The 27,236-nt window shown below is 36.1% G+C and overlaps 1 protein-coding gene across 2 annotated transcripts in view; it reads right to left on the minus strand.

The window, feature by feature from the left end:
• Positions 1-9,704: 9,704 nt before the first annotated feature.
• LOC129270908 (transportin-1-like) overlaps positions 9,705-27,236 on the minus strand; it is a 43,562-nt gene continuing 26,030 nt past the window's right edge. For both annotated transcript variants that reach the window (XM_064106896.1, XM_064106895.1), the window contains 8 exons: positions 26,976-27,063; positions 24,092-24,190; positions 22,757-22,852; positions 21,024-21,099; positions 19,160-19,259; positions 18,434-18,508; positions 16,658-16,776; positions 9,705-13,056 (listed from right to left, as the gene is read on the minus strand). In XM_064106896.1, coding sequence (XP_063962966.1) covers positions 16,669-16,776; positions 18,434-18,508; positions 19,160-19,259; positions 21,024-21,099; positions 22,757-22,852; positions 24,092-24,190; positions 26,976-27,063 — 642 coding nt within the window. In that variant the 3' untranslated portion in view covers positions 9,705-13,056; positions 16,658-16,668. The remainder of the gene's footprint in view (positions 13,057-16,657; positions 16,777-18,433; positions 18,509-19,159; positions 19,260-21,023; positions 21,100-22,756; positions 22,853-24,091; positions 24,191-26,975; positions 27,064-27,236) is intronic.

Genomic DNA, 27,236 nt, shown 5'->3' on the forward strand with positions numbered 1-27,236 from the left:
GATGTGAGGACAAACAGAATATCTGTTCAAAAAGGGTCTGAATTTAAGAACTAAACCAATGCAAAATAATGCACTGCTATTGGGTTTTGCACTAGCGTTAGTCTATATATCAGACCAATCTAAACTCATAAATTTTGACATTTTCACCCATTTTTTCACTGTTCCTGCAGCCAGATTTTTTGGAGCATACCCCATTTTTAATTCTCATACATAAACAAAAGTCTGGAGAAAAAATCATGCTTTTGTCCACCGTGTCCACATAATTCCGCTAACAGACCAGACTAAAAAGCAAATTTAATATCTAGTCGTAATGACGTCATAGCAGTCGTACGATTGGCTACGATTTGATACTAATTTTGCCTTTACTCCAAAATAAAGGCTCGCAATCTTTGAAAATGGTTATATTAGTATTCTTTCTATTAATTTAAACCTAAAATAAAATGATATGTTCAATTCACATTTTTAGAAAATGAGCAAAATGCGATTTGTTCCAAAATCGGATCGCGAACAGTCGTAAGGTGTGCGGTGGCCTTTATACGCACACACATCTATGATATTTCCGACTGTTTATATTCTCTGCCTCTTTTTTTCCTTTCTACTCTCGCCCCTCTGTATCCACTATATCCACTATAACTCCTTCACTCTCCTCTATTTCCATATATTTCCCCCTCTTCATCCTATTTGCCTCATCTGCCTCATAATAAGATCGATAACAGATTTCAACAGATTCAAATCTGTGTTAAAAACATATCTCTTTAAGAAACACATGTCTTAGCCCTATAGAAAACAACAATTCTTCTACACGCATAGAGACTATTTATATGGTATTTGCGTTTCTAAGAACTGCTTATTATTATTATTATTATTATTATTATTTACTCTTTTGAGATTTGATAAACTACAGGGACCAATCGCTCGGATGCTAAAATAGAGTCAACCAGAAACACTGAGAACATGAATGTTCTATATTAGCCAGCCAAGGTGAGTAGGCCTATGAAGAAAGTTACACCTAAAAAAAGTGAAAATCGTTTTAACAATAATGAAGGCATTTTATCTGTCATCCGGTGTTCTTATAAATTATTATTCTTTATAGCGAGAACGATCGCTTCGGGACAGATGCCCTGTTGAGTCTGTCTGGCCTGTTTTAGCATACTGCGTTGATTTTGTCTGCATGGTCCACACCATTCAGCGTAAATTGATTGTTACAATCTTGCAACTAATGCTTTTGATCTAGGTATAGACACATTCAACACAATATGTTACCAACATGATGAAGGGCAAAGTGATGTTTTAAACGTCCAATTGAATAATGCTATCATTCATAGTGTTTTTTTAAGGCAATTTGAAATTTCTAAGTATATTTTTTGTTTAATCTTTACTCATCCGATATAATGTGTTCACCGGCCCAAAACGTTGGGGCCCCTGCCTCATCAATCATTCTCGGTCTGATAGGCTGTTAAACTATGTTCACTACTCAGGACATATCATTACAATGATAAGCATGATATCAAGAAAACAGAGTGTGGTGAATGTTATTTTCGATTCTGATTCTTTCCAGATAATCAATTTGAAAACTAACAATTTACATGATTGTAGCACATAATTTCTAATTACCATTGCATACTAAGACAATTTTTCCATACGGAAGACATTCTTATTCATATTGTATGGATTTTGGGGTCTTTTTCTTCGATGACGAAGTGCTCAACGTCATTCTTATCTGAACTGTTTATGATATTCATTGTAATGCATTTTTTGTCTAAGTTTGTTTCATATTTTTACACGTTATCAATCTCACCCAATTTCACCTCTGCAATCCATACACCCCCCCCCCTCCTGTCTACATGTACGTCTTTTTCTCCCTTTTCAACCATGATTCTACCCTCTCTACCATTCATTCCCCTTTCTTTCACTCACCCCCTTCCATCCATCCATCTCTCCCTCCCCCCCCCCCTCTCTCGTTCACCCTCTACATCTCTCTTTGTTTTCTCTCTCTTTCCCCTTTCATTTTTTCCCCTCCTCAAATCTCTTGTTCACCCTATACACATCCCATTCTCTCGTTTTCTTCATCTCCATTTCCACCTCACGTCTCTCTCTCTCTCTCATCCCCTTTTATTTTGTCTTCCGCTACCCTTAATCTCCTCCACATTTCATTTTTTCTCTCTCCCTCCCCCCCCCCCCCATCTCTCTCTCTCCCTCTCCTCCAATCCTCTCTTCAAGTCAATTCAAGGTTATCCATTCTGCCTTTCATCAATTACTTCACTCGAGCTCTTTCTAATTCTCCATCACAGACATGGCCTTTTATCCTTCACCTAGGCAAAAGGAAAGCATAAAATTAATGAAGATTGCTGTACTTTACGTTGTAGTTTAATTACCACCCTATAGCTGCCTCCTCATACAGTACTTAACTCATTAAGTTACAGATGTACAACTTAACTGCCTGCATTCACATACGATGTTTATATCCTTACATTAAAGCTGTAACCATTACAATCCTATGTGTGCTTAATATCCTAAACCATAACCTTAGCAATATACTTATTACACATACATCTCTCACTTACATGTAATACTTAAATCCCTGGCATAATTTCTTAGAAATACATAAATATCCTAGTTTACAAGTAATTACAGCTTAGATATCTTATATCTTATCAATACAAAAATTAATTACTGTGGCCCCTGTACAGTATTTCCATAGATGCATATACAACAGAACATTAACATAACGAGCTTACTTTTTTTTCAAAGAAAATTCAACAACGTACACACAATTTTTGCCACTTTCGCCATTTTGTAGCAGGCAAGAAAATACTTAATCGTTGCAAGAGTAAAAGACGTTTTCTAGCCATACATACCATAATACTATCGATGGAAAACCTCGTGCATTGGAATAAATTACGTTAGATTTCTCGAGGAAAGATCTCTGCTCAGAAACACACTGATAATTGAAAGTCAAAACAGTTGGGCCCGGTAGCATGAAGCTCAGCGATTGATTGTGGGGCTCATTTTACGACTGATAAAACACATTAATTAATGTAATCAATCGTAGCAATCAGCTTTACGATCAATCATTAAGCTTGGTGTATCAGGGCCCTGGTCAATACAATATTCAAGATAGGCATGGGAGAGAAATTGGTTGGGCCCTGGAAATTTCTTATTGCCATCACATTACAGAGCACATACAACCTTCTTGCAGAAAGCCAGAGTCTTATCAAGAGATGGAAGGAAGGAAATAGAGAAAAGATAACAGGGGACCGAAAAAATTGGAGGAAAATAGCTGATTATTTTCCACAATATATCTTTAAAAAAGTAGCCCATTTTACATTTATAGAGGATATTCTTATTTCCAAGTATTGAAATAGTTCCAGAGAGCCGTAAGCTTTCCTCAAGGTTTTTTCAAAGATCTACCCACAACAGCAAGTTTCCTGGTTGGACACGCAGGACAAAACAATCTTGGGCGACACAAACCAACATCTTTCTGTAACATACGGAACCTTCTAAGTGACATGCGCACCTCTAAAGGCACATCGTCATTAAAGGTTGGAAGAGCAAGATGAAATATTTATCAATTATTAAAGTGGATGACTTGAAATCAAAACTATCCAGAGTGATATAAACATTCACATAGATAGAGTGTGACCATGAAAAGAAATGACACATTACATAAGATCCTATCTTCTATGGTTATCCAAGAGGCATTAAATAATCATCAAGTTTTATAACCAAAGTTACATGTTATTTCGCATTGTGGAAATGGACATAAGACACTGAAAAATATGACTTCCATTCAGATTCTCTATGGGGGGTGAACGATTAAAATGCAAGGCTTGTTCAGATACAACAACCACAAGTACCAATATTTTTTTATAAGGAAATAAAGACTGATAATGGATTTTTTTTTCATTTCTCGTAATTACTCATGACTGTGCATATGCAGAAAGTAACTCCTGCTTAGAGTAGTCTTTTACATGAACAGAATCACTATTCTTATTTTTTCCCTTTTTTATTGGTATTTGGGGGGGGGGTTCTTGAAAAAAATCCTTTGACAAAATGATTTAAAAGTAAAAAAAGGGGAAAATGTAATTTTGCATTATCCATTTTATTTCATTTTGTGTGATGTTTTAATCTAATGTACCAAAACAAACCTTTACACATAGCTGATAAAATATTCAGAGATCAATATACGGTGGGAAATAGAGCAATCATGACAGACTATAGAAATGTTTCATAAAACATCAACTATTTTGAAAATTGTGAGATCTGAATAACTGGAAGATGATAGTACAGTGTACATATATCAAAACAAAAAGTTTGCAAGGTAAATTCCATCTGAAAATTATAGATACTCTGAAATAGAAATTAATAAAATGATAATGCAAATTTTCCATTATAAACAGAGATGAATAACTATGTGCTATAAAATTTCAGAAATTTTCAGCCCGAATTCCATTTTACATTGTAAACATGCAGCTTTTATCAGTGAAGTTCATAATTGTTTTATTGCATAATCTAACATAACATTCAATTGTCCATCATAAATGAAATATCATTCTCCTAATAATTTCCACTAGACAATGAGTTGTAAATCTGTAGACAAGATTAAATTGCACACCTACCGTTAAACAACCTGAAATGTTCCCTATATTATCATATACTGCACAATATCTGAGCTGATTACCCCGACGTTAGAAGGAAAAATATGCAGATACAGCTGCTTTCATTCAACATCATACCCAAGTAAGCATAGGACAAGTTAAGGATCTAATCATACAATGCTGGAAATAAATTAACTTAATAATACATCAACAAAACAGAGTGCATTCGAAGAGAGTTACATTCCTGATTTCCCATGCCAATCTAGATTTATACGGTACTCAATACATATTTACTCTTAAGGCCACCGCACACCTTACGACTGGTCTGCGACCCGATTTTAGAATAAAATGTAGTAGTATTTGATGCTAATATTAAGACTTGGAATATCTTACTGTGTAATGTTCTAAATCATCGTACGAATACCTATGATCAAATTTGTGACTATGCTATCATCCTTCTTAGAATAAAAGCGAATTTGATATCTAGTCGTAATGACGTCATAGCAGTCGTACGATTGGTTACGATTTGAAACTAATTTGGACTTTACTCCAAAATAAGGGCTTGCAATCTTTCCAAATGGTTATAATATTATTATTTCAATTAATTTTAACCTCAAATAAAATGATATGTTCCATTCACATCTTCAAAAAATGAGCAAAATGCGATTTGTTCCAAAATCGGGTCGCAGACCAGTGGTAAGGTGTGCGGTCACCTTTAAAAGAAGGTTTAACAAAGAAACATGTATGGATGTTGCTTTATTTGCATTTGTATGGACACAAGGGGTGTCATGTATTCCTCAAAATCAGTATGTCCTTTTTAAATAGGACAATTGGCTAGTCTTTCCAAAACTGCAAACCAACAATATGGTCAAGTTGTCTTATTTGGTAAAGGTGACCCAGACGTACAAGTATTCTCCTTTATTTGGTGAAAGTTTGATTTCATAATTTCATATTTGATTTTATGCATCCCTTTGCAATGAAAATGGTGACCTTGATTTAACTTTTTTTAAATTACCAGGAAAATCTAAGTAATCAGGGATTTCAAAATTCACTCATCAATGTTACATGTATGCAGTTTTTCACCGTAACTCAAGACCTTAATCTAAAAAAGAACAGATAGCCACATCAATTATCATTTCTCATTGAAAAAAATAAACGAAAATCAAATTGAAAAGCCTTCATAATTATTTTCTCAGCACCTTACATCATACACTACAAAATGCCAGTATTTGGTACGAATACTAAAGCTACATAGGGTCCGTCGTTTGAAACCATTCTTTCACGCGTAACATAAATAATAACATACATTATTCAATCACATGGCTTGCATGATCAGTTTTATATACCAGAATAGATAGATTACTAACAGAAAGACTGCGTTCAAACTTGTCTGAAAGTCATAAGAGAGGAATCATAAATCATTACAAACACCAAAACCTGCATTTTCTTGTGAAATGGACGCAGAAAGGGTTAGCATGAGCCAGTGATGATTTATCTTCAGATAAAAACACTTTTGTCTTAAAGTGGGAGTTTTTGTTGTTTTTTTCTTAGAAGAAATAGAGCAAGAAGGGGGAGATTGATAAAAAAAAATAGTGACCTTGTATTTCATGTTTAAACATGAAGAAATTTAATTTAATTTGAAGACGTCCACAAGCATAGAGCTGGTATTGGTTACTCAAAGTAAGCAACCGTATTATATGATTGATTTTTATGACTGATTATACACTGATGTCAGTGGAATCCATCGTGAAGATTAGTTTTACGATCTATCGCTACGCTTTGTGTCAAGGGGCCTCCCTTCTCAAGGAAGATCTACATCTAGCATCACACGTGGGAAAAATCAACAGAAACAATTCATAAGACCTGAAAAACATGGCGAGTCCCATCTCTGAAATAAATAACGTTACTGAATGTACATAACTCTAGAAAATACTGTACAATAATGGCATTCATCAATGCACTTAGAAATACTGATAGCTTAAGTAATAAAACTTACTTACTTACTCATAAAAAATAAGGCCTATTCCTAGCTCCCCATTACGTATATAAAAAAAAAATGAATGCCTTGCATCACAAAAAATAAAATATATGGTAGATATCATTAAAGCTTGAAAGTATTAGACATCTATCATGAAAAATAGAAATTATAACTGATCCGAAAGGATGCATATAATATTACCAAAATAAGTGAATTAGACCATATATGTAAATTTATTCAAAAAGGTGAATTTCCAACGCACAAGCCCATAATAGAGCTCACTATTTTCAGAATGACATCAAGTAGCACTGATGGTTAGAAGTATTGATTTAAGTCAGTCTAACTTATTATCAGATAGTAGTTCTGCTTTCTTTGCGATAAATACAAATAACCCACTCAAAAAAGTTATTTCCTATGTTTGCAATATGACAGTTCTGCTTTCTACACTTACTGTACTTCTTACACTTTAAGTGAATTAATTATGTATGATACATACAGGTATAACAAATGTTGTTCATCCATAAGTTCAAAACAGAGTGTAATTTGAATATCTGGCTTCTTGAAAAGTAAGCCCCTCGATGATACAACAGGCAAACGATGCAAAACCATTTAAATATTGGTCGACATCCTCATTGGAACCAGACGGATTCAACAAATATTAAGAGTCAGTTTGCTTCATGAACTTGCTTTAGGAAGCAAACTCTCCATAACTTGCCCGTTCAGGATTTCACAGATCCATGTCACATTTTAAATGCACTCCCCAATCGTGAGAGATGCCGGAGATTTCGACATAAAATTATGACCGCAAATGCCTAGAAATATCAAATGCAAAAAAATGAAAATTGGAAAACCATAACTGATATTACCTAAAGAATCAATTACAAAAATTACAATTTAAAAAAAAGAGCGAAAATCTTAAGAGCTGCAATTACATGGCAAATAGAAGAAACCTGGCAATTAAAAAATACATATATAGAAAGCCCTGATACATTGATATGATATAAAGCTTATCGTATTCTTATTTCAATATACATAAATCCTAGCACCTTAACAATACGATTCCTAAATAATTATTCAATCCTGATTCCGACTAGTACCCTGTGTAACCCCATACATATAAACATACAAGACTACTCCAGTGAGTGAGACTGCAACCCAAATTTACATAGCCATGAAGAATTCATCAAATTGATTTTTTCCCCCTGCTTAACTTGGTGTTATTATTGGCTACCCTTCTCATTTTCAATAAATGTGTTGCCTCCGACAAGGCCTCCATTTAAAATCAGCCATGCTTTTACCTGCACCAATGCTATCTCTATTGAAGAAAAATAGAGCTTCAATTACAAAAACAATAAGGTCTTTGCTACGGGGCTTTTTAGGGGCAGATTGCTCAGTGCATCCCCAATGAAGTTTAGAAACCAGACAGCTTATCTTCATACGTGATTTTGTTTCAATTCAATCCCCTTTTGGTGGAGTCTTGAACCATTTCCTATTCTTGTACCGAAATGGAGAAGGACTTGTTAGATGTTATAGCTTCTGAAACAATTTGATCTTTAAAGCCACCGCACACCTTACGACTGGTCTGCGACCCGATTTCAGAATAAAATGTAATAGAATTTGATGCTAATATTGAGACTTGGAATATCTTACTGTGTAATGTTCAAAATCATCGTACGAATACCTATGATCAAATTTGTGACTATGCTACATGTATCATCCTTCTTAGAATAAAAGCGAATTTAATATCTAGTCGTAATGACGTCATAGCAGTCTTACGATTGGCTACGATTTGAACCTAATTTGGACTTTACTCCAAAATAAGGGTTTGCAATCTTTCAAAATTGTTATAATATTATTATTTCAATTAATTTCAACCTCAAATAAAATGATATGTTCCATTCACATCTTCAGAAAATGAGCAAAATGCGATTTGTTCCTAAATCGGGTCGCAGACCAGTCGTAAGGTGTGCGGTCGCCTTTAGATGGCTGTATTTATCATACATGCTGGTAAATTAATCTGCCCGTCTATACGAGGGATAAAATCATATTCTATATCATTCATGGCTATGTACACTCCTAGTAATTAACTTTGGGATGAGGTCTTCACGAAGATAGTCCAACAGAGAAACCATAAGGTACACCATTCTTATCATTTTACCATACATTTTATAACACAAGGAATCAACTACATACTTCATGTTATATTAAAATCATGTACATCATGTCTCGGGGGGAGTCTGTGAAGAGCAACTGTGCTTCTTCGCGTAGTCCTTCTTAAGATAGAACTCATGGGAGAGGATGAGATTCTTTGTTACAAATTGATGTGTGGCTGGACTCTTGAAAACATAATATAATCACTATCTTCTTCAGATTTCTTAGAGAGTAACAAATACTACTTTAGGCACTATCTTTGATGGAGATAGTGGGGGAAAAAAGGTATTTAAATTTGATGAAATATTGATTCTCAAAGCTCTCATTTTACTGTTTCAATTGTGTCCGGGTTACCAAGAGCTCTGCTTGTGTTCAGTATCATACTTGGATCGTTTCTTTGTCTTGAAAGGGTGGTTGAATTTTAATTGAAAAATCTTGCATTGGAGAGTCAGAATGGTGATCATTTAAGGTCCAATCAAAGCTGGATCTTATCCCTTATACGCATTTGCTGTGCATTAACACTACACCTAACATAATTATTTTTTTGTCTCGAAAATTTCTAAAGTAGTAATGCACACTGTCACACATTAAGTATGTATATTGCATGTGAATATTGCCCTAGCATTTTAAATACATCATAGTATTATCACAGCCCACACCCACCTGACGCAACATCGATCACCGAAAATAATAATGAAATAAAAGCACCCAATAACTCTATTCTTTTCAAGAATGTTATAGCTATGGTATCCTTACAAAATGCGGTACGCATAATTTTTTCGATTTTTTTTTTCGATTTTTTTTTTTTGGCTTGAAAATTTTCCAAGACATTTGCAAGACACATGCATACGTGCATTCTAGTAATTTTTCTTTGAAAGTTGCATACAATCATCAACATGCAATAAAGATCATTCATTCCCAGCATTCACTGCATCCTCACATCACCCCCGTTATAATATGAATACCTACAAACTTAATTAATGCTTCGTAGTTAAAAATGCAGCTATATTTGTAGTAGTTACAACATTACAAAGAGGTATATCCTTAAAGTCACTCATCATCATCAAATACTATTTTTGTGCTAACGAGTTGCCCTATCATTTCAAATGATAATAATAACGTCTTTTTTAAAAAAATACATACATCCTTGTCACCCTACATCACTAAATTCTTAAATACACAATAAACCTGGAATACTTGAAGTACTTAAAACATCAGATACATTAGAATATTTTTAGTCCAATTTTCTTTACAATTTGGACCCCTCCTCAGTAACGGGCATAATCATACTTTCATTCGCTGAATAGTCACACAACGTGCTCAGCACAGTTGCGGATGAATGTATTCCTTTGCACACAGTATATTTCTGTTTTGTTTTTCAACTTACTGGTACAAAAGAAAGGAAAAACTCTGAAAGCCGGAAAAGGCCGCCGCTGTTCTTTAATCAAGCTGCCTGATCCGACGGAATGACGAGCAACACACTTTTCAAATATCCTAATTCAATCTTCCTCTTTGGTCTCCTAAACACTAACATAAATCTGAAATAAGCTTACAAGATGATCTTACCTTAAAAATACTACCTTACATCTTCCTACCCACAGCGGTTTGATCTCCTTGAAGATGCAACCATCATAAAGATACATAGCCATACTTATGAAAGAAAGGGACATGCGTCCATCATGCTCCTACCACATTCATACCTACAGACTTACGAGAAAAGGGACTTTAGTCCATCATGCTTGTTTTTCTGAGAGATGCGATCCAACATGCACTAAACATCAGGCAACAACGTGTATTCATACGACAGGCAAAATTAGAAATAAGTACATCTTACGATAATAACCAGGAAATCCAGATGTGACTTCCACACTAACACCACGTGCGTTCACACGCTGCACAGGAGCCAGACTTAAAATACTACAATCAAAGCGCAAGACAATCACCACTAACCTATTACTGGTTTATGCTTCCTTGTATTCAAGACTACAGTGGGCGTTTCACATGATTTGAATAATGATGCGTTCATACTACATTGTAACCCCATCACTTTTACACAACAGACCGACGTTCTATCCAAGCAATATTAGGGAACTCGTGAAGCTAAATTATCAAGTGCTTGATAGCCAATGTAAAACCAATAGGCAGTGTATCGTATAAAGTAACCAACCTCTCCTGAAGCACTTCTTTCTTAATAAACATAGTAAAATATCTCTGGAGAAGTAAATTATTCAATCCCACTTCCCAACCATTTTCTTCCATCCAGCTCACATTCTTATAAAGGAACTACAGTATGAACATTATGCATATACATGACCCTACACATCATACTAGAACTTACTTGATTATTGCTGCTTTATATGAAGCAAATGAGATGAATGAAAAGGAGCAAAACTAATACCGAAAACTGAAAGTAATAAAGGTGCGAGATTACAATTTCTGCACCATTTCAAAATAGAGACGATTTGTCTAGTATATGCACAGAAATAATAAATGTTTTAAGATCTAAGAGTAAGAGCGAAACGTAGTGTGTCATGCTGGACAATTATTTGAACTAAGTAAAAACGAACAGTGCAGCTTAGCTAAGCTTCAACTGGTGTACTAGCCATATGTCAAATTAAAGGCTGTAGAGAACAATGCATACAACCTATCTAAATCATATGAATATACAGTGGTGCTAGAAACTGAATGAACCCCACCAGAAAATGAACATATTTTAAAAGTGTTCAGGTTCTGCCATGTTTTAGATATTTAATTGTGAATCGATAAAATATCACAATCAATAAAGTTTGTTTCTCTGGACTCTTGAGATATTGCAGAGTTGTCTTTTACATTCAACATTCAGCATGAAAGAGTGTATTTTCTTGTGGGGTTCACGAACGTTTTAGCACCACTGCATTCTGTAAAAATCTTCACCAAAATAAAATCAAAACAATTTCATAAGACATGGAAAGTGTATATGTTGTGGGAAACCATATCACATAGATACTTGTCACAACACTATTCACATTACTAGCTCAAACACTTATCTGGTAATTTATTTCCGTGATATGCAACACCAAACTCTTAGTTGTCCGAGCACATAAAATATTTTGTTTTCACTGCAAGTACATATGTCTGCAAAGTAGTTTACCAAAGAGAATATCTGAACACCTCATGTCCGTATTAAAATATCTAGTTTCCTTTTCTATCCTTTCTATAAAAAAAAGAAGAAACTTACATAAAGCAATGGTTAATATATTGATGGTATGTATCAAACTAACTTTTTTTCAATCAATCAACTATTTACTTAAACTCAATGTTGAATAAATTGAGACTTACTGTGATGAAATTTAATTCAAATGCAGATGCTACAGAATTTCTACAAGTTGGATCTTGAAAACTAATAGTTAAAAAAGTTGAGGAATTTGTCCAATTTACTACGTGCAACTTGACTTGCAAATATCATTATGACACAAAAATATGAATGGAGATTATCCCTGAAGTATTAGTTTCTCAATATGATAGATATATATATAAACCTTACTGAAATATGATCTACTATTCTCTACAACACACAGAGTTAGAATGCCTGCCTAACATAAGTGTTCAATACTGCCAACACAGTATATATATTTCTACCGCAACATATACACGTATAGCCTGTGATGGAAATGATGAAGATATAGAGATTACGTTTTCAATGATTACTGACCAAAGGCGATTGATTCTCAATTAATCAATTCTTATTCGTCACACTGCAAGAAATTTGTGATAGATAAATATACGCTATTCTGGTACATCTTTTGAAGTAATCACTGCATTACATGCCGATATTATATGCAATATAATCATTAACATTCGCCGAAGACTACGGCAGAACTGAATATTCAACAGCTTCGAATAAACAGACATTGTTGAATCTTAGAGAGATATAATGATGGTGATCTGACAGAGAGCTGCTTTGCCATCATTTAGCATTTACCGCTTGATGATGCGATTCTCTCTGATGAAATCATACCCTATCTATTGATCTTCCTCCCTCCCGTTGCTCCGAAGCTCCTAAGAGTCTATCGAGAGCTGTCCTCCCATTACGACCGGGTGCACGCTTGTACCCCTTCCCTACCAAGGCCCACATCATTCCTACCCCGATGTGGGTTTTGCACCCCTGTGGGTTTTGCACCCTTCTGGGTTGCACCCCTCTGGTCCCCTACAGGTGGTAGTGGTTGCCCCCTCCTGTGCCTTCCCTGGTGCTGGTGGCCCTCCCTCGTTGCGTGGCCCCTCCCGCTACCCTCCAAGGAGGGTGTTGACATCCCCTCTCTTGTGGTGGTGGTGGATTCCCATAATTTATCTCTGCAAAACAACACACAAATTAAAATACTCATTACCATCAATGTATTGTTAACATATATTACTTTCAATAACAAACTCATATCTTTTCAGGCTTTTTACCCTTTATTTATTGTTTCAAAGATGATTTTTCTCTTAACCCTATAAAGACTGGGGGGGCTGATTTAGCTTCCCCTCGACATTTTTCACGATAAATCTGTAACGTGAAAAGCTGGCGCCGTGCCGTTCCACGACTTTTTTCTTTCAAGTCTTGCGCAACTTTTGAGACCAAATTTGCGACGCCCGGGTACGTGGTTCCGAAATTACGCATTATTTTGTAAGTGCATGTCGACCCGAAATTGCTTTAAAAAACGTGAATTTGTGTACAAATCTAATGCAAATTGTGTTTTTAGCCAAAATTCATAAATGTATCATTATTTTCAATTTTACTAATCAAACTCAATTAATTTCATCTTGTTTATGGTCAGAATAAAGTAGCGGACGATTTCCTTTGAAAAAACAATAAAAAACAAAAAGTCGAAAAACAAAGAAATACATAAGAAATTTTAAAAACAATAAAATACATAAGAAAAGAATTGTGATATTGATTTTTTTTAAAGTAGATTTGATCAGAATCCTTCAACGAGTCTGTAAATAAAAAAAATTAGCAGTTTAGAGGCCTTATTTAGTTAATTAGAGCAAATCTTTGATATTACGCATAAATTAGCATAATTAATGAATTGAGATTTTTCGGAAAATTTTATCCTAGTCTTGGAGATTATGCTATGGGTAATGCAAGTGCCAATTTTCGTAGCGATCGCGCGGTCGACGACCGAGACAGGGTCGGAATTACATGGGGGCGACGGGCGATTTTGCCCCCATGACAGCCCAAATCGCCCCTAAAAATTCTCAAAACCCAATGCTTTGGGGCGACTTTTTATTTCAGAATCGCCCCAATAAAATACCATCGACAATGTAAAAAATACTTCACATAATTACGTTCTCCGGTGGCGATATACTGTTGAGAAGGATAAGCCAAAAAAGAAACAGAAAAAGAAACAGTACTGTACAGAGACAATCGGCAAGAAAGTCTTGGGGCCTCGATTGGCTCGAATCTGAAGTGTGTGAAGCTGAAGCTCTGGTGCACTAGCGTACCTACGCCTACGGAGGGGGGGGGGCAGTCTGCCCCCCTGACGAGTCACAACCCATGCACTTTTTTTTTTTTTTTTTCAATTTTTTTCTGGTACGAAATCTTATATTTGTGGTTGAAGCCTCTTTTTTTTTTTTGCTTGTCACATTTTTGGGCGGACGAATTTGCCCCCCCTGTGAAAAATCCTAGGTACGCCACTGCTCTGGTGGGATCACTGTTGTTTATTGTAAGGCCTGTAGCCTACAGTAATTACAGTTAAAAATGTTCTGAGCTTTTAGGCATCACATTGAGTCTCGGAATGTCAAAAGTTAATTGCTGATATGCGATAAAAAAAGTAGCCCCATGAATTAGAAAATAGCCCCAAGATATTCAGTGGTAGCCCCAATGTAAAAAAAAAAGTGGCCCCTAACAAAAAAAAATTAATTCCTACCCTGGACCGAGATCATAGGGGGGGGGCTGAATCAGCCCCCCCCCCCCCCCAGTCTTCTTACGCATCAAAATAGCCCAGTCTATTTAGGGTTAACCCTATCTAGGCCGGGGTATTTTGGGAGTTCATATGGCGGGGGGGGGGGCCTCCCAGGCCCCCCCTTGAGATCTCGACCGCACGATCGTGCCGAAAATTGGCATGCGCGTTGTCTGGGACATGATCTACAAAATTGCATAGTAATTTATTTCATACCAATTGCTATTAAGTGATTATACTAATTTATGCGTAATTAGTATGCAAAATCATACTTTTTCCTCTAACTCCCTGAATAAAGCTCCAAATGTTCTAATTTTTGGTATAGAAACTCTTTGTGGTGTTATTAGCAAGTGTACATGAACAAAATTGTAATATCAAATCATTTTCTTATGTATTATATTGTTTTTTGCAATTTCTTATGTATTTCTCTGTTTTTTTTACCTTTTGTTTTTTATTGTTTTTTCAATGAAAATTGTTGAGGACTCTTCTGAGATCATAAAAAGCATAAAATAAATACATTTAGACCAGCAAAATTAAAAATAATCATACATTTATGATTTTTGGTTGAAAACACAATTTGCATTGACTTTGTACACAAAATCAAGTTTTTGAGCAATTTTTGGTCTGACATGCACTTACATAAGGTTGCGGAATTTCGAAACCACGTACCCGGGTGACGCAAAATTGGACTCAAAAGTTGCGCAAGACTTGAAAGTAAAAAGTCAGCGAGCGGCGTGGTCAAAAAATTTCGCGCGGCAAAAATATTGCGCGAATCGTTGAGGGTGGGCCTCCGAGGCCCCCCCCCCCCCCCCGCCTAGATAGGGTTAATTATGCAAAAAATACTAACTGAAAAATGAGATTTATCAAAGAAATTTTTTTTTTTTTTTGCTAGTGTGTAATGGGCAAACTCAACCCAGGTGAGGTGCATGGGTACCCCCTAGCAGGATCAACGTAGTAAGCAACAGGACACAAGCTAAAGCTAGGGTAATAATTGTTGTACTTTCCACTTTGTATCCTCTGGCAAGGCACTATATGAATCCGGCTATTCATTAGTATCATCATCACATAGTAAAATTATTAAAGGCAATCACAGGTTTCACAAGCCTAATTACAACAGGAAGGCGAAAGATATTCATTCAACCCAACTCGTTCTCAAGATTGTTAATTTGATATGGCTGATTAAGTGTATGCATATGATTCGCCATCTAACACCGAGTCTAGGAAGGGCGATCACTGAACTTCCTTTTCCCAAATGGGGAAATCTGACTGGCAGAAGAATAAGGGCTTTTTAACAGTTTCGAGTGATGAAATAGATCTCCTCACATGATGTTTCATTGAATGTCAATTTATTTCCGAAATGAGGTTGAAATACCCTGATCAGATGCGAAAAGTCAGATATATTTCCTATCCACTGGTAGTAATCATTACTCCACGTTTCATCCTTTTTTAATGAAAGTCTCAAAAGTGCTATTTTTACAGACATGTATATCAGATAATATTCCCCTCTGAAAAAAAAATCTAAAAAGTAGCCAAGGGTCCCTGCCAAGTTCTGAGACGCCCCAGTTAAGGTTACAAGCTCTCGCATAGTAAAGAAATCGAAAGTGATTTTTCAAGGTAAGTCAGCATAATAGCTTTATCATTCGACTTGAAAATGCTGTAAAAAACGGCATGGGAATGTTCTTGGGCAAAGGATTTCTCATTAAAAAAAAAAATCATTTAAAAAAATCGGAATTCCGTTTATAGTCGGGAAAATATCATGCCTGGTATATGGGGAATCGTTTACAGATATGATTCATTTCCGAAATGAGCCCGTTGGCATACCTTTTCTGATCGGATATGAAATGTCAGATGTATTTCTTATCCACTGGTAGCAAACAGTAATCCATGTTCCATCCATTTTTATGAAATTCTCAAAAAGTGCTATTTTAACACACATGTATGTCTTGCTATTTTAACACACATGTATGTCTACGGGGAAATGTTTACAGGTGTGACACCTATAGGAAACGTACCTTAGTAGATGTTAGAGGTGGTACTGCATGGCTAATATCTGTCTTAGCGGAGGTGGGAATTGAGCAGAGAATGGCTGCCATTGCTCCTCACCAACCTCGTTCTTGAAACCATGTAAGATCTGGAGAACGGAATAAAAAAAAACATCCACAATGCTTCAAAAGTGATGAAGATCCTTGTGATGGTGATAGTGGCAGTGGTGGAGGGGATGAGGATGCTAGTGGTAGTGGTAGTGGTGGGGTAGTGGTGGGGTAGTGGTAGTGGTGGGGTAGTGGTAGTGGTGGGGTAGTGGTAGTGGTGGGGTAGTGGTAGTGGTAGTGATGGGGTAGTGGTAGTGGTAGTGGTGGGGTAGTGGTAGTGGTGGGGTAGTGGTAGTGGTAGTGATGGGGTAGTGGTAGTGGTAGTGGTGGGGTAGTGGTAGTGGTAGTGATGGGGTAGTGGTAGTGGTAGTGGTGGGGTAGTGGTAGTGGTGGGGTAGTGGTAGTGGTGGGGTAGTGGTAGTGGTAGTGATGGGGTAGTGGTAGTGGTAGTGGTGGGGTAGTGGTAGTGGTGGGGTAGTGGTAGTGGTAGTGATGGGGTAGTGGTAGTGGTAGTGGTGGGGTAGTGGTAGTGGTAGTGATGGGGTAGTGGTAGTGGTAGTGGTGGGGTAGTGGTAGTGATGGGGTAGTGGTAGTGGTAGTGGTGGGGTAGTGGTAGTGGTGGGGTAGTGGTAGTGGTGGGGTAGTGGTAGTGGTGGGGTAGTGGTAGTGGTAGTGATGGGGTAGTGGTAGTGGTAGTGGTGGGGTAGTGGTAGTGGTGGGGTAGTGGTAGTGGTAGTGATGGGGTAGTGGTAGTGGTAGTGGTGGGGTAGTGGTAGTGGTAGTGATGGGGTAGTGGTAGTGGTAGTGGTGGGGTAGTGGTAGTGGTAGTGATGGGGTAGTGGTAGTGGTAGTGGTGGTGGTAGTGGTGGGGTAGTGGTAGTGGTAGTGATGGGGTAGTGGTAGTGGTAGTGGTGGTGGTAGTAAGGTCATAGTGGTGATTGTGAGGTGGTGGAGGTGGTCATGGAAGTGTTGATGATGACGTTGGTGGTGGTGGTAGTGGTAGTGGTGGTTGTGGTAATAATGGTGGTGGCGGTGTAAGTGATAGTAATTATGATGGTGGTGATGGTAGTACCACTGATGGTTGTGATGGTGATAGTGGCAGTGATGGTAGTGGTAGTGGTGGTATTTTGTTTGTGGCAGTGAAGAAGATGAAGGTGATGATGATTGTGATGATAATGATGGAAGTGATGGCAATGGTGGTCCACATTGCTAACACAATTACCTGAATAATTCTGCCATATTCACATAAAGTAATTGTCCCATGAAAATCAGACGTGCATTTGTCAGTTCTGACCATGACGACGACGACAACGACGACAGTGATGATGATGGTGACAATGATGACGATGATAGTGATGATGATGATAGTGATGATGATGATGATGATGATGATGAAGACAACAATGAGGATTTCATTTCAAGACCTGGGCACCGTTTCATGAAAGTTGTCACTGAGTTACCATAGCAACAGTCAGAAACAGCACTTATCAGCCAAGCATAACCAAGGATTTCACTAAAGCAGAGCTGACTATTTAGTCTGTGCTGAAAACTTTCATGAAACAGTCCCTGAATATACAGGGCTATGAATATTGTTTGGGTTTTTTTTCCTGATAGATATAAATGGAGTTAACTGATTTTCTCGTAAACCCTCATTTCTTTTTTTACTTTTTATTTCACAAGATTTTTTTCATAACTTACCTTTGCAAACATCTCCTTCAAGTTTGGCTTGGGGTTTTGCCATGATGCCACTGCGTCACAGAAAAAGATGAAATCCTGAAAGTCAAAAGAAAAATAAATCAAAATCAATTGTTTATCTTCTCTTACCAAATGAACAATAAATTGTTTTCAGATCCAATTATTCAGCTTTTACTGATTTTAATAGGAGAGATTGAATCTATATCACTCAACTGTTAATATGCATGGTAACTATTTTTATTTCTCAACTCATGAATTAAAGAATTACACACAAAAAAATAAAAACAATTTTCAGATAAACTTATTTGTATTTAATGAAAATGCATTAGTCATGAAAATTAATCTTTTGACTTTTTTATTTTGCTTTCCTATCAGGGTAATTAGAAATTAAAATCAAACATTAGCAATATAAAATGATCAGCCTAGAAAGTATATTTCACAAAAAGTATATCTCCTTTGGGAGGTATTTTTGGAAATTGTACCAGTTCAAGAGATTTAGAATCACAACTTTCCGTTACACACATACAGAGTGAATAAAAATGCAACAAAATCATCAATAATAAAAAAAATCATCAATATTAGAAAAAGAAAATAATCAAAGGATAAGATATTTTTTGTTATTTAATTAGAACTATAAAAGTGTATCCCCTTCCAGAAGGTCCTGTCAGATGTTACATGGCTAGATGAAAATATCAAAAAGAATGCCAACTATGGACAATATGATGTTACCTGGACTACGCCGGATGGGTTGATGGTAATCATGGCACAGATGCCTCGGAATGCTGAGTCCTTCTCTTCATTGTCACGGATGTTACGCAATGATGTACACCTGCAAGGCAAACAAGTGATGCTTGTCAATTTTAAAACATAAGATAATTGATCCTAAAATAGTTTTAATGTTGTATATTCATACATGTAAGAGCCATGATATAAAGAGTCTTGAATTCAATTTATTGCTATAGAAGCCAGACGAGTCCCGACCTAGTTTTTTTTTTTTTTTTTTTACTAATTATTATCTTTATCACTATCATAACTACTATCATTATTACTATTATCATTATCATTGTTATTATTATTATTATTGTCATCATAATCATTATCAACATTATCATTGATGTTGTTATTATAAATCGTAATATTGATTCATTTATTCACTGATTCATGTTTCCAAGTTTTATTTCATAATGTACGATTTGATCACCATAAAACAACAATAACAAAAATATACTGGTCAGGCATTCAAAAGAAATTTTGAAATAGTTACACCAAAAAAAAGAGAAAAATCCCTGGCAAAATGTCATATGTAGCAATGCTAAAGTTACATGCATGCATAATGCACATTAACATGATATAAATGTGATGGACTGATACAGAAGCTTTATGACATTTGTGAGACAAACTACAGGGGTATAATTGACTCAACTTCATTATCTAAACTGAGAAGTGTATACTGTTGTTATTGTTGCCGTTTTCTGTATAAACTTTGCAACAAGATAATTTTACACATATGATATTTTGATTTTGCACATACACTGCAAACACCACATTATAATTGCTCTGTAAAACATGTGTAAAAATCCATTTAATACGACACGAATGTCGATTCCCTTGGAAGGTTCAAATATAGAGGTTGAGCCTACCTTTTATCAAGAAAAATAAATGGATTTAGCTTGTGACTTGACTTACCAAAGAATTACCAAAACCAGTAACTGTTATCATACTTTATAAAGGGAAAATTACATTGTTTTCTTGCCATTAATACACAGAAAAGTTTACATATTTATGTATTTACTACAAATATCACAAGCCATTGAAGAAAAAACACTTGATAACAATTCCATATTACAAAGAGGTACCCTTTTCTCAACATAACAAAAATGGCAGCTAAAAGATGTTACACCTCAAAGCAGTTACTATTTTCTTTGTTTGTTTGGGGGGGGGGTTCGTTCTGTTTTTTTTTGCTTCTTAAATGATAATTCTTAAGTATCATAACATTGTAAAAAAAAAAATTATCTTGTTAGAAAAAAAATGTTCCGGAGAAGTGTCAGAAATAAATACTCTGAATAATGAATATAAATTTATACTACATCTATGATTCTGATCACACTGATAAGGAAAAAACAAAGGCTTGGGTCACCCCACAGCCCAACTAGAGGGTAATAAAATTGTTTTATTACATCCAATTTGCATTTCTAAATAAGACTGAACATGAGGCTGAAAATTCCCTTCAATTCTGACATATGTATTTCATACCCTTGCCTGAAATCAAAAGCCGCTATTAAAGTTTCTATTAATAAAATAATAGGGTAACAGATTTACAACCCCTCCCCCTTTCTACACATAATAAAATTGCTTTCAGATTAGTGTTCCAAATTACTTTATTAAAAGGAAAGTACATGGTATCCAAATATGAAAGATTCAAGGGGATAAAGAATCTACGTTTGGAACTGAATTTGGACTAAGAATGCCCAGTTTGAAAGACTTCGGATATCTCTCTAATTCAAAATAAATTTTGTATCTTAAGGATACCATACACTTAATATGAACTCAAAACTGAAAGGATTTAAAGAAAGGAGAGACTGTGAGTACACACCACTGTCGGATAAACTGCGAAAGCATGGGGGCCACTGCAGCAGGACATACCAAGCCAAGCCGCCCTATCGTGATAGCTACATTGTGATTGGACGAAGACATCACAGGCAACGTACAGATGACCAATCAGCACGGGGGAGAGAGAGAGAGTATAACGAGAATGAAGGGGAGGAGAGAGGGGGGAAGAGAAAGATATGGGGAAGGGTGAATTGGATTGAAAGAGGACAAAAGGGAAATAATAAAATCAACATTACTAACAGCATGGAGAAAAAAAATGACATTAACGTAAATATCACATATTCAAAACAAAATCATTCTATGGGGCATACGCATCTCAATTTGTGATTTCTCTGTATTTTTTTTTTATCCCTCCCATGCTTTTCACAATAAAACCAAATGTTAAATGTTAATGCATAACCAAAATGCATTCAGAATGGAAAACAAATATAATGCATGCCTGTGCTCGATGCTAAATAAAATCATCCTGGCTTAAGATTTCACAAGTTTAAGTTTAAGATTCTACTCCATTTATTTATTGGTTCTCTGATAAAATTAAATTGAGATTTATTTACTACATCAGACCAGGTATTATACGTCAATCAAAGTATTTAGCAGTGATTATTCAGAAAAATTTAGAAAATGAAATTACATCCTTTATAATGTACAGGAATTCCAGAATTGGTAAAATTTTTTGCTTCAAAAAAATAACAGCACGTCTGTAGCTTTTCGGAATGTATGCAACATATTCAAATCAGTTTTGTTATAAAAATCACATTATTTCAAAAACCATCAATTCACATAGAGAAACAGTTGAAATGCTAAAAACATGAAATTTACCATCAAAAAATGAAATATATCTGTTCTTATGAACAAGTATCTGATTTCTCGATGATAACTCTCTCACATTATACATTATGATACAAAAATAAAAACATTTCAAAATAGCTGGAACATTGAATAAGATCATGCAGTGAAGAACAAGAATTGTTGATGCATGGAACAATGTCAAATACCAGTACATCAACATCACATCATCGGGTCACATTTCTCACAAATTGGCACATTTCCATCAAATAACTACTAAACTAAATGCTAGAAAGCACCAACTCAATAAGGGTTTGATCATATGAATATATATGCATACATTTCCATCACCTTGGAAACCGAAGACAAATAGATAAACTAGCTCATTTGGTGCATATATGAACGGAAATATATCAACACTGAATATACATAAAATTACTGTGTGTGGTTGTTACTTGACTGGAACAAAAATTCTCCTAAAAGAGCAATGCATCATTTTCTATATGATATTATCATGAATGCATACTACTTTTCAAAGTGCCTGAATACGAATTCACTGGTAACAAAATATAAATCTTCATATTCAATACCTCATAAAATATTTCTTCATTTTTAAAAAATTCAACTCGAGAATCTCAAATCCAATCGCGCCAGCCGAAAAGACGATATCAAACTGGGGGGTGTTTCACAAAAATTTAAGCATGACTTGTAGTCGCACTTAAATGCCTAGTAGCGTGTGGTATAAAAGGCATGTCCGCATTGTTCCGATTATGACAAGAGGACGCGCACTACTCCATATTGATCAATAAGATTGCGCGTTGCATATCATGTACGCGTCTATAAGTTCTACTTAAATCTTTGTAAAACATCCCCCAAGAGCATATACAAAACGTTTGAAAATCATGACTGCTGCTCAAGACGGTGACTTACCAGTGTTTTCTAGCAGGGTCTTGGGGGTGTTTGGTCTGTTGATGATCTCAGTTAACTGTGACAGAACCCCAGGAATGAATTCTTCCATGGCAGGACCTGATCAACATCAATAGGGGGGGAAAAAATATCAACTTTATGGGTTATGGCCCATATTCTTAAGTCGGGTTTAACGTAGACCATGGTCTAGGCTGATATTATGGGAAGCAAAAAATGTCTCTTAGACCATGGTCTAGGCTGAAATTATGGGAAGCCAAAAATGTCTCAATTTTGTTTACATTGTATGTTTCTCCTGTTTACAGAGCTCTTTCATTATCCCTTGATGGGGAATAAAACTGATTCAGTTATTATTCCCCGACAGTTGTGAATTATCTGATTAACTGATAAGCTGATAAATTTGAACCTGTACAGTTAAAGATTAGTTTCACGTTGGCTATCCATAATTGAGCCGCAACCTTCACTAGAGTTTAAATTAAACCCAATTTCAGCTTGCAGCCCTATATCATCGATAGAATAATTTCAGATGATGTAACAGTGGAGGACATAGCAATGGGAAAACCTACAATGATTTATCATGGTTTTTAAACACAGGTCTTTACAGTTTTTCTGTCTGCCTGTGGCAACGACCTATTGTTTCTGTGGTTTATTTCTAATTGGTCCAATCCCAATGCGTCCAATCACCAACTCGTCTACTCTCATTCTGTCTACCATCAGTTCATCCACTATTCACATGGTCTTATTGCAATTTCATCCAATCACCATTTCGTCTAATAACCAGTTGGTCCATTAGCCATTTATCTATAAACCACTAGATTGAATTCAACTAAGTGTTAATGGGGCAAAATTAATGAAAATTGGGTATTAGACCAACTGGTGATTACACAAAGTGATAATTGGACCAAGTGGCTGCAAGACGAAATGTTGATGGACAGAATGGCATTAGACAACATGAAGTTAGACCATGTGATGAGTGGACGAGGTGGCAATAGACAATAGCAGTTTACCATTTCGATATGGTTTTCCATAGAGTACCAAGGTGTGATGTCATAAGTAACAGACCATTAATGCATTGACGTCAATGGGGCTAAACAGGTATTCATGTTGTCATATATCAGGTCCACTGAACCGATTATTGCCAAATTCGGGCTAAGCAGAGCAGCCGACCCGAACAAGAATATTTCAGTATTTTAAAAGCTGAAAATCAGCAAAGTCTGGTGAGGAAATCCGGATTTTAAAAGAAATACCACAGGACAACACATAAAACTGAAACTTTAGAAATCGCATCATAGCTGGATTGTGTATGGTGAGCGCCGGGCTTGAAAGGAACATATGACTTACCCATTTGAATAGAGATTTCTCCTATAGCCCATGTAGCATTGTTACAAACAGAGATGAACTCAGGATTGAGATTCTGACTCAAGATTGGTAGAAAGTCATCTATACAGAGGAAATAAAAATAATAAAAATTCATCATAATTATAATATTTGTAAGGTGCTTGATACAGATGTTTCTAAGCGCTCAATTTTCTGACTATTAACAATTACCATGGTTGTAAAAATAAAAATCTAATCTTAATAGATAAACCCCCCCAAAAAAAAAAAATATCTAAACATAAAAAATGGGTCTTTAATAAAGTCTCAAAAAGGTCTAATAAGGAAGTACAGTTTCACATCAAAGTGAATGAAGAAGAGGTAGAAGAGGAATGGTAAGGAATACAATAATTTGTTGCAAGAAAACAAAAAGGGGTGTATAAGTACCACAAATGTAAACAAAAGCTGAAATTTAAGAATCTCCTAGACTTTTGTAGACAAAGTAAAAAAAAGTTGAAAATAAGCTGAAATTAAGAAACAAGAGTGTCGCTAAGGCCAGCACATAATACGCCGCCTGCAACGCAGAAAATGGCGTTATTGGTCATGCAAGAAAAGTGGAAGGTGGCGACTTTACCTTTGACCTTCTGACCTCAAAATCGATAGAATTCCTGGGATCTATGCTAGTATCTTACACACCAAATTATCTGAGCTTACATTAAGTTAAACTACAGTTATCGCGCTTACAAGGACTTCAGAGGGTAAGATGAAAATATGTCACTGTGATCTTTACCTTTGACCTTTTGACCTCAAAATCAATAGGCTTCCTGGGATCCATGCTAGTATCATACACACCAAATTATATGAGCTTAGGTCAAGTTAAACTGAAGTTATCGCGTTTACAAGGAAAAGTTAACGGACGGACGGAGGATGGACACCAAGCGCGATACTATAATACGTCCCGTAGGATGGGCGTATAAAAATAGCCAAGATCAGCTCAAAAGCTGGACTCTCACATCCTTGAATGAAATTCATGTTTTGCAATTAGTGAAACAATTGAGACTTAAAGGGGAATCCAGCCTTGGCCATAAAATGTTGTGTTGGGAAGGAGAAAAATAAATTAAACAGAATGGTGAAAGTTTGAAAGAAATCGGACAAGCAATAAGAAAGTTATAGCTGCTTTAAAATTGAGATTACTAATATTATGTAGATTTCAAATTGGCAACTGGGTAAGTAAATTATGACAAGGGGCAAGGACAACTTTCCCATAGGCCATGTACTTTATTATCAGGGATTTGTGGTTTTCTCCTAAGTACCCATTCCCCTGGGGCAGTATTCTAAATACATAACCCAGCTAGTATATTGTTTTATGTCCTCATGAAAGAAAAATATAATTTGAAATAAAACTTTTGGGAAAAATTACATTTTAGCCATAATATGTATTGGAGTACATGGAAGAGTAGTCCTTGCCTTACATCACTGTGACATCCCATATGCGGCCAATTTGAAGTCTCCATGGGTATAGTGATTACCAATATTTACAACTTTTAAAAATTCATAACTTTCTTGTTGTATGTCCAATATTGTTCAAAGTTTCACCTATCAACTAGTCTGATTTTTCTTTTCCTTATAAAAACAAATTTTTATTTGGGTTGGATTCCCCTTTAACATACATATATTGATATTGGACAAGATTGATTGTAAGTCTATATTACAACAAAAGCCATTAACAGAGGATGGATATGGCATGTTTACTTATCCTATGTTGTTTTCAAAGAGAAAACAAGTGGAGCGCCTCTGGCAGTCTCGCCTGCATTACGCGATTCAATATAGCAGCAGTGCTGACTTTGCAAATGACTATAAAATAAATATTCACCAAAAAAACACCATTCATATAATATGCTGCTACGTTCATTGACCCTAAATGACATTTGACCTTGATCAAGTGACCTACAACTTGTAAGATGAGCAACGATACTGGAATACCCATTCGTCCACATTTCATTAACTATATCCATAAACTTTCAAAGTTACGATTGCAATTCAACAATTACCTACAACTTGGCCAAAGTTCATCGACCTTAAATGACCTTCGACCTTGGTCATGTGACCTGAGACTAGCACAGGATGTTCAGTGATAATTGATTACTTTCATGTCCAAGTTTTATGAACTAGATCCATAAACTTTAAAAGATATGATGGAAATTCAACAAATACCCCCCATCAAGGCCAAAGTTCATTGACCCTAAATGACCATTGACCTTGGTCATGTGACCTGAAACTCTAGCAGGATGTTCAGTAATACCTTCATTACCTTTATGTGTAAGTTTCATGAACTAGGTCCATATACTTTTCAAGTTATGATATTTCAAAAACTTAACCTTGGTTAAGATTTCAGTGTCGATGACGCCTCCATCGCCGTTACCGTCGGAAAAACGGCGCCTATAGTCTCGCTCAGCTATGCAGGCGAGACAAAATAATAATAATAATCCGCATTTATATAGCGCTTTACACATCGGAACGACGTCTCTAAGCGCTTTACAGATATATTATTACCCCGGTCATCGGATCCTTGCATGCCCGCATACAATGTATGCACCATCTCCACTCCCTGGGGAGCATTCCAACAAGAGTTCCAAGACTCAATTGCTAGGCATACTACATAGGCTTTCGCATCCTACCGGGTACCCATCTAACACCTGGGTGGAGAGTGGCAAATTGTGGATTGACGCCTTGCCAAAGGACGCTAGACCATAGTGGGATTCGAACACACGACCCTCTGATTACAAGGCGAGAGTCAGAACCGCTACACCAAGGCGCTTCCACAACATGCTAGACGCAATCAAATTGTAGTGTTTGACACTGAGACTAGAAACAAGTGGCAGGAAATTATATGAATACAATTTTAACTTACTGATGCACGGCTTGACCAATTGAAAGCAAGCTTTAGTTAGATCACCAAGCAAAGCAAATGAACTTTGCCTAACCTCAGGCATCTTGTCCTGTTGAAAAAAAATTATATACAATTAATCATATGGGCCCAATATCATACTAGTTTGCATTATCGGACCCTTTACCAACATGTATACAATAATGAAGCATGAAAATATACATAATCCACATTTTTTATACTTCAGCACTTAGGGATTCGGACCACAAAGTACAAATTCAATAC

This window comes from Lytechinus pictus, chromosome 11 (assembly GCF_037042905.1).
Source record: "Lytechinus pictus isolate F3 Inbred chromosome 11, Lp3.0, whole genome shotgun sequence".
In the NCBI taxonomy this organism is placed as follows: Eukaryota; Metazoa; Echinodermata; class Echinoidea; order Temnopleuroida; family Toxopneustidae; genus Lytechinus; species Lytechinus pictus.